The 20193-nt window shown below is 34.9% G+C and overlaps 1 protein-coding gene across 6 annotated transcripts in view; it reads right to left on the bottom strand.

Annotated features, from left to right (window-relative positions):
• The window catches only part of sirt3 (sirtuin 3), a 40809-nt gene extending 20864 nt beyond the window's left edge, over positions 1–19945 (bottom strand). For 2 of the 6 annotated variants that reach the window (XM_009303488.5, XM_068222316.2), the window contains exons 1-7: positions 19760–19945; positions 19423–19556; positions 15299–15472; positions 14986–15218; positions 9676–9776; positions 7784–7945; positions 4521–4733 (exon numbers count right to left, since the gene is read on the bottom strand). In XM_009303488.5, the coding sequence (XP_009301763.1) occupies positions 4521–4733; positions 7784–7945; positions 9676–9776; positions 14986–15218; positions 15299–15345 (756 nt within the window). In that variant the 5' untranslated portion in view covers positions 15346–15472; positions 19423–19556; positions 19760–19945. 6 annotated transcript variants of the gene reach the window in all.
• Positions 19946–20193: the final 248 nt, after the last annotated feature.

Consider the following 20193-nt stretch of genomic DNA (forward strand, 5'->3'; position numbering starts at 1 on the left):
GTGTGTTCGTGTGTGTGTGTGTGCGTGTGTGTGTGTGCGTGTGTGTGTGTGTGTGTGTGTGTGTGTGTGTGTGTGTGTGTGTGTGTGTGTGTGTGTGTGTGCGTGTGTGTGTGAGTGTGTGAGTGTGTAAGGATGTTTCCCAGTGATTGGTTGCAACTGGAAGGGCATCTGCTGTGCAAAACATGTGCTGGATAAGTTTGTGGTTCATTCTGCTGTGGTGACCACAGATTAAAGAGACTAAGCCGAAAAGAAAATGATTGAATGAATGAATGAATGAATGAATGAATGAATGAATGAATGAATGAATGAATGAATGAATGAATGAATGAATGAATGAATGTTATTATCTGCTGCTACATACTCAAGTAAAAAATTTTGAACCTATCCCTTTTTCATGAAGGAACAAATAAATAAAGCTAGCACTAATCAGAAAGGCAAATGTAGCCAAGATTTATTTATTGACACAAAATCTGACAATACGTGTGGTTGTGGTTTTGTTTTGGCCCTGAACGCACTTAATTTCACCTAATATTCAATCTTTTTGTTAATTGTGTACAACAAAGCTGCATTAAAATAAAGATACAAATTATACCAAACGGAATTCGATTCAAAAAGAGTATTTTAAATTAAAATATTGCAAAGGCTAACTGTTCAAAAACAGTTCTGACTCACTCCTTTTATTCTATCGTATGCCGTCCTATTAAAACACCCTAATTTAATTACAATAAACAAAAAATTGCACAAAACAAATAATGATATTTAAAATTAAGAGGATATCTAAAAGTACAATTTTTAAGAATCTAATTTACGAGAGAGAGAACAATAGGATATGCTTTAAGGCATAGTTTGTCACGCTACTTTTATTTATTTTTTATTTTAGGTTTGTTAATGTATGAATTAATCAAGTTAAACATTTCGTGTTGGGGGTTTACATTTGACTGATCATTAACTCAAATTGAAATCTAGCTATTTTATTTACTGATCGATTGGAGCAGCTGTTGCTGTTAAAAAAATACAGAAATGAGCAGCTACAAATTTGGGGCTTGCCTTGCGTGACCGTCTGCGATAACACCAGATTATTTCATTCACCCATTACTCAGTATTCAAGTATCAAACTTTTATATTAAAGGGTCATGACACCCCTCACTTTCGGTTCAGGTCTACCTCTGATTTTTTTCAAAAGATGCATCATAATGGGCGTGGAGCTCCGCGAGCAAAGGGCAGGAGTGGTCGTAGCCAGCAGGGGAGAACGAGGGGAGGGAACAACTGTTCTCAGTAAGCTCACAAAATGTGACACAAACCATGAGGAGACGCATGATTTTACAGTTTACAAAGTAAAAATGCAAAGAAATAAACAGTAATTTAATGCCCTACTACATTTGTTATTCGTAAGTTCATATACAGACAGTGTTGGAAAGAGTACTGAAAAATCATACTCAAGTAAAAGTACCATTATTTGCCTAAAAATGTAGTGCAAGTAGAGTAAAAGTATCTGTTGAAAATATTACTCAAAGTATGAGTAAAAAGTATCTCTTTTTAAAGTACTCAAAAGTAGTGTGTAGTGAGTATTACACTGTATAAAGCTGATGCATTTACTTGTAATTTGTGCATGTGTGTGAACGTAACATTCTGTAGTGCATCTTGTTGCTCAGCAGACACACAATGTCATAAGACATTAACATTAGGTTAGAGTTAGGTCATTATGTTAGGTGTCCAAAATTTTATGTCGAGCCAGCGTCTAAGGACAACGTTATTTCGATGTCAAATGACATTGATATTTGGTTGTGGTTGGAAAGTGATCTACCGTCGAGCCAACATCTTAAACCAACATCATATTGACGTCAAATACTGACATTTATTCATCAGGTATGGCAATCGAAATCCAATATCTGATAGACGTCATATTGGTAATGTCCACACAATGTCAACCTGTAACATCATTAGATGTTGATATTTGGTTGGTTTTAGGTTGGACGTTGGCCTAACCTTGAGTTCTGACGTCAACATGATTTTCATTTCCAAACAAAATGCAACATCCCCACGACACTGGGGTACAACGTCATTCTAACATCATGTTGACGTCTTGTGCCTGCTGGGTGTTTAAGGCCATTTCGGTCATCATACAGTAAACATCCGTCATCTTCTCATCAGTGACAAGCATTTAAACAGTCTCTGGGTCAATGCGTGAAAAGATTGTGGACATCTTCTTGGACACTTTTAATGCTTCCAAACAGTTTGCAGCAGTTATAAATCGCCCATGTCTTGAGATGTCTTGAGTTCATTACGATGTGATTTACCTTCTGTGTGTGATTTTATTGCACAGGAATCACAGGACTATTTTTTTCTAATCCCCATAGACAGGGAAAAATGCAGGTTGAAGGAAAGTAGTGGAGTAAAAGTACCAATACTGCACTAAAAAATGTACTCAAGGAAGAATAAAAGTACACATTTATAAAACTACTTAGTAAATTACAATTCCTGAAGAAAACTACTCAATTACAGTAATTTTAGTATTTGTAATTAGCTACTTTACACCATTGTATACAGATAACCACAATTTATATCATTATAAAGATAATCGTGTTCATATAAACACTATTAATGAGGACTTCTCCTTCAATCCTCGGGTCTGAATCATAGGTCTGAATGCAGACTCAGTGCAGCAGGTCTCTTGCCCTGTCTATTTTAACAATTAGCCCTGCAGATAATCTGGAGGATTTAGACGAACAAAGCAGCACGGTGATGTGTCTAAATGTGAACGAACTCCTGATAATAGACAACGTCTATTCTCATAAGATAAAAAAACTCTGCTATGAATAATAATAAGAAACCGAAAAGTCATCTCTGCACTTGCAGTTATGCGCTACGCGCCAATATTGATTTCGCCCCAAAAATCATTTTAAACTCGGGAGATAAAATTAGCTGACAAAAGCTGAAAATTATCTAGTTTTTCCCACAATTAAGGCTAACAGGTGCTAACATTGTCTTAACTAATGCTCAACACACACATATCTGTTAAAATCTCAAAGAAAGTAATCAAAAGTTTCATATTTTGACTATTTTTTGATTAAAAAAAACATTGTTTGGGCTCAATTGGGGATTTTTTTTTTCTTTGTTAATGAACTGCTACACATCTTTCAATTAAACATTTTGATGATTAATTGATGTTTTAACTTTCTGTCTTTATGATTGCAATTTAATTTTGTAAGCTATTCAGGCCAGAATTGGAGGTATTGGGAGTATTTCCGATGGGCAGGTCCATTTTTTGGCCACGAAGGCAGGTGTCCCTAACTGCCGGCACTCTGAGCAGTCACAGTTTTTTCATTCACTTATTTATTTGACCATAGCCTCAATCTTTTTACTCATTATTTTACCGCAGCTCCAGAATTAGCAGAATGCAGCTTGCAAGTTAATGATGTCCAAAAAAGAAATCTATGCAGTCTGTTTCTTGTCAGATGCTGACTTTTAATCTTCACTCAGAGATGCATAAATAAATTAAAATAAACTAAACAAAAAGTAACCTCAAATTTCAACCATTGCGTATGCGGTAAAGAAAACTGTGACTCCGCTGTCTTCTAAAGAACCCAATGCTGTCAGATTTGACAGACGCAGCTCTTGAAGAGCCCGCACACAATTTTTAACATGCTACATATCCTCAATGCCAAATGCACAGAATATCCATCTGAACAACACATATTCTAAGTTCTCAAATGCAAACAATTCAAAACAAAATTATTCAAAACTAAAATGAAGCATATAACATTATTAAATCCGAACAAATAGGCTCCTACAAAAATATATTCAGATATTGCAGAAAAGGACATTGTGATGTTTTAAAGAATAGTGTTGGAGATTTAGCTACCCTTTAATATACTCATATTTATGACAAATATTTGAAGTTATAAAGCAGCTGTTTCCTTGAAAAAGACATGAAAGTGTCAGTAGTAAATTCAATACATTTTAATCTTTATTTTATACATGTAGCTTTATTCATATTTCTATTTATTTTTATTCTATTCTAATTTTAAGGTTTGGATATTTATGAGCACTAACTCTAACAGAAAATAGATTCTAATACTGTTAAACATTACATTGTGTTAACTGTTCAAATATATACAGTTAACTGTTCATTGTATAAAGCGTGACATGATACAGCATTAATCCTTGCGCTGTTTTAAGTAAATGTAAATGGAGTTGATTTCACAGTTGATTCCACCGACCCCCAAATTAGGAGTCGAGAATCTGATTCGACTCCAAAAAAATCCAGATTTGAACACCCTTAGTAAATAGTGAGTAAATTTTCATTTTTGGGTGAACTTTAAGGTATAGTTATAAGGTATAATGAACTATCCCTTATATAAGTTGATACATGCTGCTGCAAGAAAACCATTAAAATTGTACCTCTTCATAACTCTTACAGAATGCAACACATCAAGAATGTTCTTCCGAGTACAGCAGACTAGTCTGAATGCATCTACTGAAGTGATTTATATTAAGAAGTGTGGTTGATTATAACTCACCTTGTCTCTGCCAACATTCATTAAGTCTTCTAATTCCTGCTTCCAGCCCAGGAGCTCCACCAGCTTTTTTACCCCATTAACCACGTCACCCAGCTCAGCCACGTCAGTGTGACGTTGGGACCCCGAGGCAAACGGCCCCACAAGGTCTCGATTTATCAAAAGCCTTGGTACAGAACCACGCACAGCACCAGCCAAACTTGCAAAGGGCTCCACCTGACGATCCAGAAAACAGGCCTGTTTAACAGCAGTAACCACCACATGATTCTATTGTGACATCTGCTGGTAATGAAGCTCTATAACACCACATTGGCTTCAGCAAACACTCTGCACTGGTAAACTGCTATAGCAGCAGTCAGAAGTCATTTCTAATTAAATTGTGCTCAATATTTGCTGTTAAGGACACAACCATTTTAATTAAACAAAGGATGTGCGATAAATATAATACTCTGAGAAGATGAAATAACAGACATTTTATTAGATATAATGAAAAGCTAAATAATTGTTGCACAGTGTGCTAAAAACACATGACGTGAAGCCACGACACACAATAAAAGGTATTTTTTCCATGATAAAAGGAGTTTTTGTCCTAAGCATCTGCGACTGTCATGTGCAAAAAATTCTATTTTAAAAAGCTTTCTATTTCTATGATGTTGCAGCAGAACAACAACATATATTTCTATGACAAAGATCACCTTAGGTACAGATTATGTGCTTTATTTCCAAACTAGGCTACTGAAAGTACATAAAATCTTTAAAATAAAATAGCAGACAGTTTGAAAATAAAAGTCAGAACTGTAATTCAGGGCAAACCACAAACACCATTCACTCAATAACCTCTTAAGAGGTGTAATACACTCAAAAACATATATACAGTTGAAGTCAGAATTATTAGCCCCCTTTTGATTTTTTTTCTTTTTAAAATATTTCCCAAATGATGTTTGACAGAGCAAGGAAATTTTCACAGTATGTCTGATAATATTTTATAATATATTAAGTCTTATTTGTTTTATTTTGGCTAGAATAAAAGCAGTTTTGAATTTTTTTTTATTATTTTCGGGACAAAATTATTAGCCCCTTTAAGCTAATTTTTTTTTCGATAGTGTACAGAACAAACCATCATTTAGAATAACTTGCCTAATTACTCTAACCTGTCTAGTTTACCTTATTAACCTAGTTAAGCCTTTAAATGTCACTTTAAGCTGTATAGAAGTGTCTTGAAATTTATCAAGTAAAATATTATACTGTCATCATGGCAAAGATAAAATAAATCAGTTATTATAAATAGGTTTTTAAACTATTATGCTTAGAAATGTGCTGAAACAATCTTCTGTTTAGCTGTTTAGATGTATCAAAAAAATATTTTCAAAAAATATATTTAAATAGACACATTTAAATATGTCTTATTATTTGTGAATTGTGAATTATATATTTATTTATTAAATTAATAATTTGATTCTTCCTTTAATTTTTAAATGGTGCTCCCAATGTTTACTTTTGTGGCAAGCAGCTGTGTGATAAGTGTAATAACATATATTGGGAAGTTATTTTCACATTAACAAGCCCTTCAGTCTTATATAATAAGTCTGATAAGCCTGTCAGTCTTTTTTGCTACGAGAACAACAACCTATATGCATATTACTGTCTTATTTATTTATTTACATATATCTTAATTACTCTCTTCCAATTCATTCACTAATTTCTGAGGTCCAGGTCTCCATAATCCTGAAGTGTCAGTGTGATGAATGGACAATCATATTATTTATCATTACTTTCATTATCAATGATAATTGACTGTATTATTTAATTTGGTTAAAACCACTCAAAAACTCAACTATGTACTTTTAAGTGCAGGCCATGTAGACATGACCCATAGTCAAATAAAATAACCAGGTTAGGGTTAGTAGTTTCCAGGGGCCTCATGTATCAACGCTGCGTACGCACAAAAACTTTGCGTACGCCAGGTTTCACGCTCAGAATCGCTCACGTTTGGATTTACTAACAATGAACTGAACGTGGGAATGTGCGCAGGTTCACGGCAGCTTTCTGGCAGGCGTACGCACATTTTTTGTGCGTGTCTGTATTATTTCCATTGGCGACTCCTAGAGGCAGTTGTGTTAAATTCCTCTCAACAAAGTGTCTGACCCTTGCAATAGCAGCTGTATGAGACGGGTTCATATAGTAGGTATGTAAGATTTCCATACCATACATTTGACCAGCTAAACATTAAAGCACAATTTGCAGCGGTCGCCTGTTTTCCCAACGTAATCTGAGCGATCTACCGCACGCACATTGCTATAAAGACACTATCTGAAGATGAATTTGCATGCGTGAATCAGAAACATTTCCATTCAATAAATGTGCAAATAAAATATGATGCACAAACTTATTGATGATTCCTACTTGTCTTTCTCTTGATAAATAGTGGGCAAAATCTGATATGTAGCGGGGGAAAAAGAAAGAATTTATTAGACGCTGGATTCGAGCCGAGTTAATGCTCGAACATGTCAGTACATGATCACATGCTTCTTACGAGGTGCGCCACTGAGACTGCCAAGGGTACTGCAACATTTTTCAGTTATAAACCACACTATTTCTGTTTTAAATGCACTCAGTGCGATGTTCAGACCCAACTGTGTTAACCGTATCAGCTAAACTCTCCCACTCTATTTTTTTCTTTTGTTGTTAATTCTGGAGAACAAACTTGCAAATAACACCGCTTTTCTCCGGTCTACCTCCGAAAGCAGCACCTCCAATTCACATTCTGTTCAAAGTTTCTCTTTTTGCTTGATTTTACCATTGCTTTTTCGTTGGGTTTTGCCATTAGCATAGTCATTAGCATATTCATACGGGGGAGGAGGCAGGGAGGGGTTTTGTGCTCGTGCATGTTGCTCTCAGTTTCACGTTCATTCAGATGTACAAAAGAATATGCGTGAGATTCGGCGTACGCAGTGTTTCATACATCTGAATTTTTTTCTGCGTACGCACATTTACAGCTTTGTGCGTACGCAATGTTTTAGTAAGATTTCCACGCAAGTCTTCGTACATGAGGCCCCAGATCTTTCCTTCTATCTATGATTGGCTCCTGTACTAGAAGGTGGGGCTTCATTTGCAATGTTTAAAATTACACATTTAGAAATTACATGCCTTGTGTATTCTATAGCCTTTGGCAATATACAGGTTTGGCCTCCTATTTCATTCGTTTTATTTCTAGAATCCAGCATTAAAGAAAAACTTAAAATTAAAGACGCAGAGCTTTTCCTCACCTCAAGAGATGTTCCCATCACAATGAGCAGGTCTGCTATTGGGAAGTCTGTAAGGTAGGTGAAGAAGTGCTGTGGAAGCTCCTCACCAAAGAACACAATGTCAGGCTTGATGATTCCTTTACAAGTTGGGCATTTGGGTACTGTTCCTGCCATGATGTCATCCTATTGAGAAACAGCCTTCAGTCAGAATCTCTAAATAAAACCCATTATTAAATCACAACAAAAAATGTTTAGTTAAAGGTTATGTGAAGTGCTTTGAAAAGTTTTATTTGATTTTTGACGTTTAAATTGATTATCTCAATTTAAAAAAAATGAAGAAAGGGCAGGACATATTTGAGAGCCTGTTAAGTTCTGTATCGTTTATAAAATATCATTACAAACCAACCCGCTCTTTAAGATCTCTAAACTCAGGGCTTCCAGTCGTACCATAGCAAAGTCCGCTAAAGGAGGTTGAGCCTTCTCATTTATGGCCCCTAAACTCTGAAAAATTCTTCCTGATAATGTCCGAGGCTCAGACACACTCTCTCAGTTAAAAACTAGATTAAATACCTATCTTTTTAGTAATGCAAACACACAATGCATCACATAAAGGTATGATGCATGAGTGTGCTTCACGCAGGTGAGCGGGCTTGACAACCACCTTTAGGGCACACTCCTCCTGTCTTAATGCACCAGACATTTTGTTAGAAACACTCATATGCTTTACATGTTTGTTTATATATCTGCGATTTTCATTTAAAGCACTTCTTTTTTGCATTGATATTTAATATCTCTAGTTCAAATACATTATGAACAGCAGCTACACTAATTGTTTTACTTTGTTCTCTATCTCCACCTGGTAATACACATCCTGAGGCCTCTAGAGATTTTGCAGAGTCATTGATGTCATCCAAGTTCTGTGAAGAGATGACACCAACCATAAAGAACTTCTAGAGGTCTCCATAATCCTGGACCAGGCCGTATCCTGAGCAGAAGCTGTGGCAGTAATGGAGGAGTGGAGGGCATGAGATTAATTCCTGTAAGCCAACCTGAACCCTTGCTGGTGACCTACTCACACATGCAGCTTCTCCAAAACGGATGTCCAGTGTTCTCCAGCCACTAGTGCCTAGATTGCAGTTCTGCACAAGACATGTAGCCAGAGGAGACATGGTCGTGCCCAACAGAGCATGGTTTCTCTCCAAATTTTTTTTTCTTCACTTTGTCAATTGGTTAAGTTTGTTCCTCGCCACTGCCACTGGCTTGCTTAGGACTTGTGGAGCTGTTCCATGATGGATTTGCTCTTCAGTGTTTGGACTTTACTAGAACGTCTATATTAAGCTGCTTTGACACAATCTACGTACATTGTGAAAGCACTATAGAAATAAACATGAATTGAACTGAAAACATAGTAGCTCCTCCCCCATAAAAAAACAATAGGTCAAAAGTTTTTTTTTTTTTTATCACAGCACTGCCAGTGATTGTGGTTCAGATCAAGCACATTAAATAGTTAAAAAAAAAAAAAAGGAAAAAAGGAAAGAGTAGCATCTTGAAGGGGGTGGGGCATGTCAGATACTGGAGAGCATTTGATTGGTAAAGACTTATTGAGAACTTGAAGTATGAGGTTACGTGAAAAAAAATGTTGATCGATTTAGGCGAAGATGACAAACTGCAAGCTTTGTATGTTGGATGTTTATATTAGTTTTATACTCTATATATGTGAATTTTGGAGCACACTAGATTATAGATATCATGCTGATACTAACATCTAAAAATATTGATTTTAATTTCACAGGACATTTAACATTAGGTTGAGGCAGAGATGCATGTTTATAAATGAGCTGGGCAATTATGGGTTTATTTGAAAGTGCAGTTCCATGGGTTAAATATTCAATAGTTCAATGACATATACTTACCCGAAGTTCCTCTCCTTTGTAATCCCTCCGACAAACTGTGCATGTGGCAGTGGCAAATGTTCCATGTGCCTCCACAAGCATCTTTGGAGGAATGCCAGCCACTGAAATCAATGAAAGATCAATGACATTCATAAATGATTCACATAGATGTTCAATCTGCATAGCCTTCACCAAGTTTAGCTAAGTTGGACATAAAAAATATTAATTAATCTGATGGCATTGCAAAATAAACCTTGCTGAAATGGAAACCAATTTAAAACATTACCAGATGCATAAAAACAGATTAATGCATCAATGTTTTACCTGACAATCATTGAGATGTTGTCATTTACATATTAAGAGAGAGAGAACATTTAAATAAAATACTTTTAATACTGCCTATTCGGCAAAAATGCTATCTCAAACCATTTCTAAATAGTATTTACTAATAAATATGTAATCTTAGTTATGATTCAGTAGTATAATATATCAATCAAAATGCATTTTTCCTGTTATGTAAGGTAACAGAAGCATACAGATTATTACTGAAATTAATGCAGTTTCAACCTATAACTTCTGGTAAATGTAAATTAGGTATTTTATGTGACTACACATTATTACATGAAGAGCCATTGTCTATTAGCTACATTTGTGCCTTAACCATTTATCAAGCAATAGAAGTATATATGATCAGTTCTCTGACACTAAGTCATAAAAGATCAAAAGTCTTGTAATAAGCCCCCAGTAAAACTCCATGGTTTTGCCAATGAGTATTTCAATGAGTGCCCTTAAAAGATTACAAACTACCTAGTAACAACTGCACCACTAATGTGGATTTCAATATCAATTTAAGCAAGAAACGATGACAGATGATTATTAGCAATTGCATTCAATATTAATGTTGTTTAATATGTTCCTACTAATGCTTAGGGTTGGCTAGCGTGAAACTAACGTTTCAACACAGTGTCAAGATCCTGAAGCGCTTGTGTTACGAAAACATGATCCAAAACACCCAGGTCACGTGACAAAGTGTTTCGAAACCACTGTTGCCAACTATTTTCAATGAAAAGATGCTAAGCTCTGCCCGAAAAGTCGCTAATAGTTGCTAGATTGCGTCATATGTCGATTTGCATATTACTTAAGACATCATGTTATATCGTCTCTGTTTGTTTAACAGCCTATGATTAATACAGGGGTATTTACATTTGCACTACGCTTCATGTGAACATGTCAATTTAACTAAATTTATTGCTGTTTGAATACAGTATATCATTATAGATGTGTAGTGAATTTGCAGTAATTTCTCAGACGTAAAAAAAACTCAAGTACAAAAAATACAAGTTCCGAAACTGTCACTTAACATGTGATTGTGAACAAGAAAAGAATAAAAGATCAAATTAAATTGTTAAAATAAAGGAGAAGCAAGATTTGTTTGACTGTACAAAGGAAGTATCTCACACTGTCGGTGCTAAATCATTTGCCATCGGTACGCAGAGTGATCGGCTCTCAGGCTGTAGGTGGGAGAGGCTGCTGTACGAGGACTGGGTCGCCTGTCAGTGCTCTAAGGCAGGGGAGGGGCCGACACAGCATCACCCACACCTCGTTGAGAAGAGTAAGGATGGTAAAGTATGGGCATATGACAGTCTATAAAAAATAACCAGTAACACCCAAAAAAGTTGCTAGATTTGTCGCTAGTCGCTTTTTAAAAACAAATTGTCGCTAGGGGGTCTGAATAGTCGCCTAATATAGCAACAATGGTGCTAAGTTGGCAACACTGTTCAAAACACCAGGTCACATGAAAGCAACTCAAAGCATCGGCCATTTTAGAAGAGTTTCGAGACCTGGCAAATCTGCATTTGATTGACAGGGTCGGGACAAAAGCTCTATCTTATGTAGCCTAGTGGACTGCGTGTGTGCAACTGTGCTGCAAATATCCCAAGTTCAAATCCTAACAAATAATCTGAAATTGTGACTTGATGTATTTTAATAATGTTACTTTTTTATGACTAAAACAAGACATATTTAATCACAAAGTGTTCATTGGGATGTCAGACCAATGTTGAAACAAAAGCCGTTACAAGAACAGAGCATTTAAAAACTAACATCTATAGCTGCATTAACCTGTGATCGAGCCCATTATCTTTGCATGCTAGTCTGAAACTCTCACCGCTTCACTAAATCACTTGAAACCTCAACTCTACAAAGTAGGGTTTATACCTCAGTTTGTTTAACTGTTTCTTTGTTGTAGCTGTTCCAGAGCAACACATAACAAATGAGCACTAGGTGTCACTGTAGAGAAAGGTTTCAAAACATTTCGAAGCTTTAAACCTTTACTTCGACTGTTTCAGTGTTTTATGAAGCCTAACTTTGCCCACCACTACTAATGTTACATACAGTAAACTGGAGTCACCAAATTAAACAGTTGAGTTTCACCATTTTTTAATATCCATTCAGCCAATCTAATATTCTGACAGTAGCACTTTTAGCTTAGCATTATGTGGGTCTGTTTTATATTTTGTTTTTTGGTATGGTTGTGTCCTTTGTTTCTGAGCTTGTCTGAGTTTTAGGTCAAGTTTGCAAAAGGTTTGTCTGCATTGGATGACGCATGTGACATCATTGGCAGTCCCTGATGGCAATAGTGGCTCACTCACTCACTCACTCACTCACTCACTCACTCACTCACTCACTCACTCAGTCTCTGTACTACGGCAGCAGCAGGTGCGATGATATTACATAGAACTGCTACCTAGTTATTTACCTGGGAACTATCTTTAGGTGCTGCATAATATCATTATGTCTAGCTAAGCTAAAAGTGCTCTCGTCAGACCAGGGGCCTCATGTATCAACGCTGCATTCGCCAGGTTTCACGCTCACATTTGGATTTACTAACAATGAAATTAACTTGAGAATGTGCGTTGGTCTGCGCCAACTTCATGGGCCCTATCATACACCCGGCGCAATGTGGCGCAAGACGCGGCGCAATACTGGTTTGCTAGTTTCAGCTTGGCGCAAGAGTCAATTTGAGGCGTTGCGCCACGCACTTTAAATAGCAAATGCATTTGCGCTCATATGTGCGCCCATAGGCGTTCTGGTCTAAAAAGGAAGGCGTTCTGAGGCACACTGCTGGTGCGTTGCTATTTTGAGAAACTATAATAGATTTTTCATTAGACCAAAACAAACCCGGTCTAAACTCCAGCGCAGAGTTGCGCCTCGCTTACACACTGCTTAATAGCCTACACATAAGATGTAGAGAAATACACAAATATATTTACATATGAAAAAATTAAATATTAAGGATAGGCCAATATATAGGATACAATAATAATATATATAGGATATAAATATAAAGGATTAAAATATTACAAAACATATTATTTTCTAGCTTACATGAATATGAAAAACCACTGTCTTTTTTTTTTGCCTTCTTCATCTCGGGAGGCTTTTATAGTTCATTCATAACAATTTGCTTTTGTATAATGTTATTATTATTATTAGCAGTATTATTTATTATATCCATATTTATATATTTTTTTTTATTAAAAACAAGCTTAGATTTGCCCACCCGCAGGTTTTAGACCATATGGGGCACAGCATGGGGCACAGCATAACTAAAACAGGATATAAAAGTTTTTGAACACACTTTGTTATTATTGTTCATTTATTCGTTTGCTGGAAATTAGAACTGAATTTAGAAATAGTTTTGAAACAAATATTTGCGCTTAATAAACAAAATTATTTATTTATAGGCTAATTGATTTCTGTGCGTAAAGGTTTCCCCATCCAAGAGTGAAAGTGAAAGTAGATTGATTATCTCTAATTCTTGCACAGTAGATGCTCTGTTTAACTGTTTTCTGTTAAAAAAGACTGTTAACTGTTTGCTTGTGAAATGTTCAGTTTTTCCACTTCCACTTGCTTTACGTCCTGTAAATAGCAAATAAATGGGAGATGAGACTCTGATTGGTTTATTCTCAAAACACACCCATAACTCATTAAGAAAATAAACTCAACACTTTTAGATCATGCGCCATGGCGCAAAGCAGGTTTTCCCATCCTTAAATTAGCAGAAATGCGTTCTGACATGCACTGAAAGCGTTTGCACCCTGCGCTTTTTGTTTTGTGCATGGAACGTCAAAATAGAGCTCCATGTCTGGCGTACGTGTATTTCTTGTGTGCGTTTGTATTTCCATTGGTGACTCCTAGAGGCAATTATGTCAAATTGCACACTACAAAATATCGCACCAACACATGTGAAAAACATTGCTTTTCATTTATAATTAATAAATGGGTTAATTGACACAACATATATATATATGTTTTTTTTTTTTTTTTTTTTTTTTTTAACCCAATTATGTGATTTAGAACATATAGCAGCATTTGCAAATGTATACAACCCTTAGTCCATGGCAATAGCATTGGCCTTATTAGAGGACCTTGTCAATGGTCAAATCTGAAGGAAACACATTTTTAGGGATCACAGTGATGTTCTGACCCACGATAATGACTGGCTTATTAGCCATGTCTAATTTCCAAGAGCTATCCTCAGCGATATCCTTTCACGTATGCAGTGTTTCATACATCTCTATTTGTATCTGCCCAATATCCACAATTGATTAACTATGGAACTAGTTTAAGTCCCACCTTTTGAGGACTTAAAAATGCGTTCGGTTTCATTTTCTAAGCTGTTTTTTTATTTTTATTTTTTAAAGATTGATTTACTTTGTGTTGGCTTCACAGCTGTCAGCGACCAAGAGAAACATTATATAATTCATTCTTTGATTTAAACGACAAAATGATTGTACATCGTTAGAAATGGTTCATTAACTCATTTGCCTTATTTAAACTATCTACTTTTTATTGTTGTAATTGTTTTACTTTTTAGAGTTTTTTATTTCATGGATGTTTTTATTCCATAATGTCAATTATTTCTCATTTGCTGTATATATATTTTTAATTTGATGAGACAAAATGTCAGAAGCACTCTTTACCTGTCAGTGTGTGCACGTGGCTCCTGAAAAGAATAAAAGTAAAACAAATAGAGTCTTTAAAAAAATCAACCCATTGAAAAGAAACAGTGTATAAGAAATGTAAATATTGTTAAAAATCACTTTTTGGTCACAATTACGTAACCATGTGCCGTAGTTAAAAGGTGTGTTTCAATCTGACTGCCACCGCAAGTTTATTTCACACCTCTAGGAAGCACTACCTTGATTAGTTGGAGCAAAATTGTGCAGTGCTGCTGCCCTCCAGGAAATGAGTTTAATACCTATGCTTTAAAGACTTGGTGGAAAGAGTGTAGAGTACATGGTGTGATCTAAACTAAAATATACTTACTGCGCTCAAGTCCATCAATGTTTTGCGTGTACATCCTGAGCAGCTGTTCCTTATCGTGAAGCATGCGAATGAAGTAGTGCGTCAGGTTGGGTTGGTAATTACCAGGATAAAGCTCTTTGGCAAGAGCGAAAAAAGGGTTAGGATTATGATGGAAATAATTTATTTCAAATATGGCTTCAGCATAGGGTAGATTGTACTGTTGAAGGTTATCATAAAGGCCGCTGCCGGGTGATCTGTGGGGGGAAAAGAGATTTAAGTTGCACTGATCTCAAAGGTGGATTTGTGGACAAGAGAGTGTTGAGTTCTGCTTTACCTGAAGTCTGGGATTCCACTTGGTGTGCTGATGCCTGCCCCTGCCATCACCACAATTCGTTTAAACTTGCGTTCTCTGATTTTTTCTGCAATGTCTTCAAGGGTTTGCTGGTGAACATTGTCACGGCCTCCTCCAAACAGGCCTCTTGTTCCACCACATTTAATGAAGGCAGCTCTGTAAAGTCAAAATTTTTATCAAAATTCATTCCAAATGAACAGGTTTTCTGTTCCTAGAAAACCAACATCCCAGAGCTTTCTACTCCAACACATTTTACTAATGAGTCTAGAAAAAGGGTTTCTTACAAAATAGTGTTTGTTTGTTTGTCATTAAGCACTGAAAGTAGGCATGGCACGATAACCGTTTTTTGAGTTATACTGCAGTTTGGAAAAGTAAACCAAACCACCAAAATAATTTGTTAGAATCACAGGACAGATTTCTCTAATCCCCATAAACAAAAAATAAATAAAGTAGTGACTGCAGGTTAAAGGAAGTAGTGAAGTAAATGTACTAATTCAGCACTAAAAATTTACTTAAGAAAAAAAGTAAAAGTACACATCTTTAAAACTACTCAGTAAATTACAATTTCTGAGAAAACTACACAAATACAGTTGTTTGAGTATTTGTAATTTGTTACTTTACACCACTGATCAGGGGATAGTGCACTTCAGAATTTTGCCGGAAGTAGTAGGTTATCTGGGTACTTCTTACATTCTGTTCTTTGAATTCAGGCATACTGCTCGACTCGCATACTGTTTTTAGAGTAATATTTAGTATGAAAGTATGTTGCTTCAGACAAAGCCATTGTGTTCAAAGTGGGAAAAAAATATTGTTTTTTACACAGATATTTAAAAAATATATATATTTTAGAGCAGTACTCACAATACCGTGAAACTGTGATATTTTTATCCAAGGTTATCATACCTTTAAAATCTTATACCGGCCCATGTCTAATTGTATGAGAAATGTCAAGGACAATTTTTTAGAACGTTTCAGGCATTTTTCAATCCTTTTTTATTTTATTTAAACTGGATTGATAGACAGTAAATGTATAATTTATAGAAAGCTATCATAGTCAAATAATGAATTCATTATTATTCTAAAATAATGTAAAATTCTTAAATGTCATAGGGAATGGATTCTGTTACTAATTGTCATTTAAATTACCATGAAATCACTAACAGAGTTGACAGCCTTTTTCCACCTTTTTGTTTCTAAGTTCAACATGCTAACCTCAAACCAGATACCACATGGCTAGGCATGGGCTGGTAGTTTCTGAAGGTATGATAAACTTGGATAAAAATACCACGGTTTCACTGTATTTCGGTATTGTGATTACTGCTCTAAATTATATTCCTTTTAAATGTCAGGGTAAAAACTTTTTAAAACCTAAAAACCTTTTTAGCCTATTTAACACAATATATATATATATTATTTAAAGAAACACCTATAATGTTTTGGAACAGTAAACATGTCAAGCTAAATAGTTAAAATGAATCATTAACTTCTGCTGTATTCATTAGTTTCAATAACATAGATTACAACACATAAAATCTTACATATACCTTGGGAACGGTAAAACAGAACATTTTAGCTATAATAAAACCTTGACTTTTCCAAACCGCGGTAAATCTTGAACCCGGTTATCCTCCCATGCCTATACATGGCATATCTAAAATAGAGTTTTATGTATTTTCATCATATAACTATTTTTAAAAGTCATAATTAATCAAATATATTGACAAGTAATTATACTACTATTAATGTATCAAAAACATATTGTAAAAAATTACGAGAAAGGAATATCAACATCACTTCCAGAGATTCCTGCCACTGCAAGTGACATCATTTTGAGCTTTTTCTCAGTGCTTTACATATTTTAATGCCTTTTAATAAACAATGAAGCAAAGTTTACTGTAGCAGTATGTAGGGACAGACACAAAATTAATATTTTTATGATGACTATAAAAATACTTTAATAAAAATGACTGCATTAAAAATTACTATAATCACACTGCAATAGGTGATTAACTGAAATTATAAATAATACAGAAGTTTCATGCAAATATTTAACTCAGTAGAGTAAACACAAAAAAAATAAATTTGACTTAGTTATTTCATGATAATTGAAGCTGAATGTTTGCTTCAGGAGGTGGAGACAGATGAAAATAATTGAGGTAAAGTTAATTCTATATACTGATTCTATATAGTGAATCAAAGTAGCAGCCAATGACTATCAAAGGAAAACATTGTTCACAGTCAAATAAATAGTGCTAATGTTGTTTTGAAGTCATACTTGCATGTGCTTTCAGACCAAATACAGTTAGGTCAATAAATATTTAGACATAGAATCAATTCTAAGATTTTTATCTCTTTACACCAACACAAAGGATTTGAAATTAAATGAACATGATGTGCTTTAGCTGATGACCTTTTATCTGCTCATTGAAATTGAAATATGAGTGAATAACACACACCTGGCCATGGAACAGTTTAGAAGCCAACTGTCCAATTACTTTTGGACCCTTGACAAGTGTGAGGCACATACGCAAACTGTTATAATTCCAACACAGTTCATCTGATTTGGATGTAAATACCCTCATATTAAAGCTGACAGTCTGCAGTTAAAGCACATCTTGTTTATTTCATTTCAAATCTATTGTGTTGGTGTATAGAGCCAAACATGTTAGAATTGGGTTGACGTCCAAATATTTATGGACCTAACTGAATTTGTACCAAAAATATAAAGTACTATAGTAAACAATATAGCAAGCATGTTAAAAGTTGTCACAGAGCAAATGTGGGCATATAAAACTAACTTTACCTCGACTTGAGAATAAGTTTAATTGGACTCTTTAAATTAATAATTTGATGACAAAATGTCACTAAATACACACACAAATCTACTTTTTTACATATAGCTTGATATATTAGGTAAATCTTTTAAAAGGGTTTTTATTAAATTTAGAATTTGTAAAAATAATAAAAGGTTTATCTTTAGATACTCACCCGCTTACTCCATATTTACAAAGAGGCTGTGATGTGATTTGTTATAAAAATAAACATGATAAAAGTTGGTGATTACATTTTCTCTGATAAGAGCTGCAGAACATTGTATCTCCCAATGCAAACACCATTACATACTGTATAGAGCATTTTGAGAGATGTAAACAATAACAATGGTCCTGATGTATTTTTTGTTTTACATTTTAAATTTCCATAGCTTCTGAGAGTCCAAAAAGTTCCATATATTGATGAATAAAGTTACAATAACTATTATAACATAAAGTTATGATTGAATCTTGTTGTTACAGATATGAAATAGTTTGACAACAAGCAAGAAATATTCGTAGGCCAACGACATGAACACATTAAAATGGTCTAGAGTGCAAATTCTAAGTTTGGTTTGGAATTTATCTGAACTTAAAATGACATTAACACAAATCATCCACCATTTTTCACTGTCAAGTGACATACAACATTAGCTTTGTGGTAAATAATAAATATTCTCCTGTTTCCTTAAGGGGCAGAAAAGTGTTCAGTAGGTGTACAGAATCACATCTGATGTAGTAAGCCTGCAGGACACTTCTCACATAATATTTTAAGAATACAATGCATTTAGCCATACTATCAAGCTCACATATTATTTCTTGCATACTCTTCTAAATAATACAGTAGTAGGCATATTTGGATGCAGATAATCTCTGATCTGAATACCTTTATTTAGCTACTTTAGGTATATTTAATTACAAATAATGTTAAAATCTGCATTGAGGTAAAGTTGGTTTTATAATCACACATTTGGACTTTCTCCTTAATAATATCATTTTAGTAAGTATTCTTTGCAAATTTCAAATATATGAGCATCCAATGACTATCAAAGTACAACATTGTTCACAATCAATTAAATAGTCCTTATGTTGTTTCCAAGTCATACTTGCATACAATTTCAAGCCGAATATTTGACCATGGTAAACAAAATAGGAAAGTTGTCACTGAATGAATGTGCGAATATAAAACCAACTTTACCTCAATAAACTCTGCACCTTAGTGACCCCCAAAAACAGATTTGTAATTCTCCAATGTATACATTTCAGTTCTTTAGCAGGATTATATGCAATACTTACGGGCAATAAATGAACTGTGAAAGAAATGCAGCACCCTTCTGTGCATGAGGGAAATGTGACAGAGTCTTTTGATGAACGAGCTTTGTTCTTGACAGATCTGAGGAAAAGCATCATTTTAACTCTCTCTCCAACCACTGAATCAAAAAGAAACACCAGCATTACAGACAACGCACTTAAAAAAGCAAACCTTTCAAACGTCTTATTAAAATATTGTTTACAGTTGATAATTAATTAATTAACTAGTACGTATGCAGACAACCACGATCGACTGTAAAGACTTTGGGATTGTGAAATGTAAAGCAGGAACATAATGTGTAGGTCAATAAGAAGAATATACTCTGTGTAGTAGTCAATCCTCTTCTCCATAAGAGATTCTCTGCAAAACAGCGTCTGCAAACACTTGGCAAAAAGGTATTTAAGTACAGCATAATTGACTACAGCAAGGCTCCTGCTTTGTTAAAAGGCGCACATTATTGCATCGAATCTGTGCTTGTAAACAAACATGAAGGAACAGCAGCGTGAGGCTGTGACGCGCTTATTACCGTAATACATATACTGCGATTCCCAAAAAGCAGAGTCGGTAAAATAACATTAATTGTACGTTTTTATATATTCCTTCAGCAAAAATATAGTGTATCGACAAAACATTGTTTTTTATGGTTACTGTGTGGTTGCAAAATAAGTTTTTTGTTTAACTAATTTAGGTCAAAATTTAAAGTGAGACATTACTACAGTCTTTACAGTTGGAACCCGCTTTGACGTTGTTTCGTT

Source organism: Danio rerio, chromosome 7, assembly GCF_049306965.1.
Source record: "Danio rerio strain Tuebingen ecotype United States chromosome 7, GRCz12tu, whole genome shotgun sequence".
In the NCBI taxonomy this organism is placed as follows: domain Eukaryota; kingdom Metazoa; phylum Chordata; class Actinopteri; order Cypriniformes; family Danionidae; genus Danio; species Danio rerio.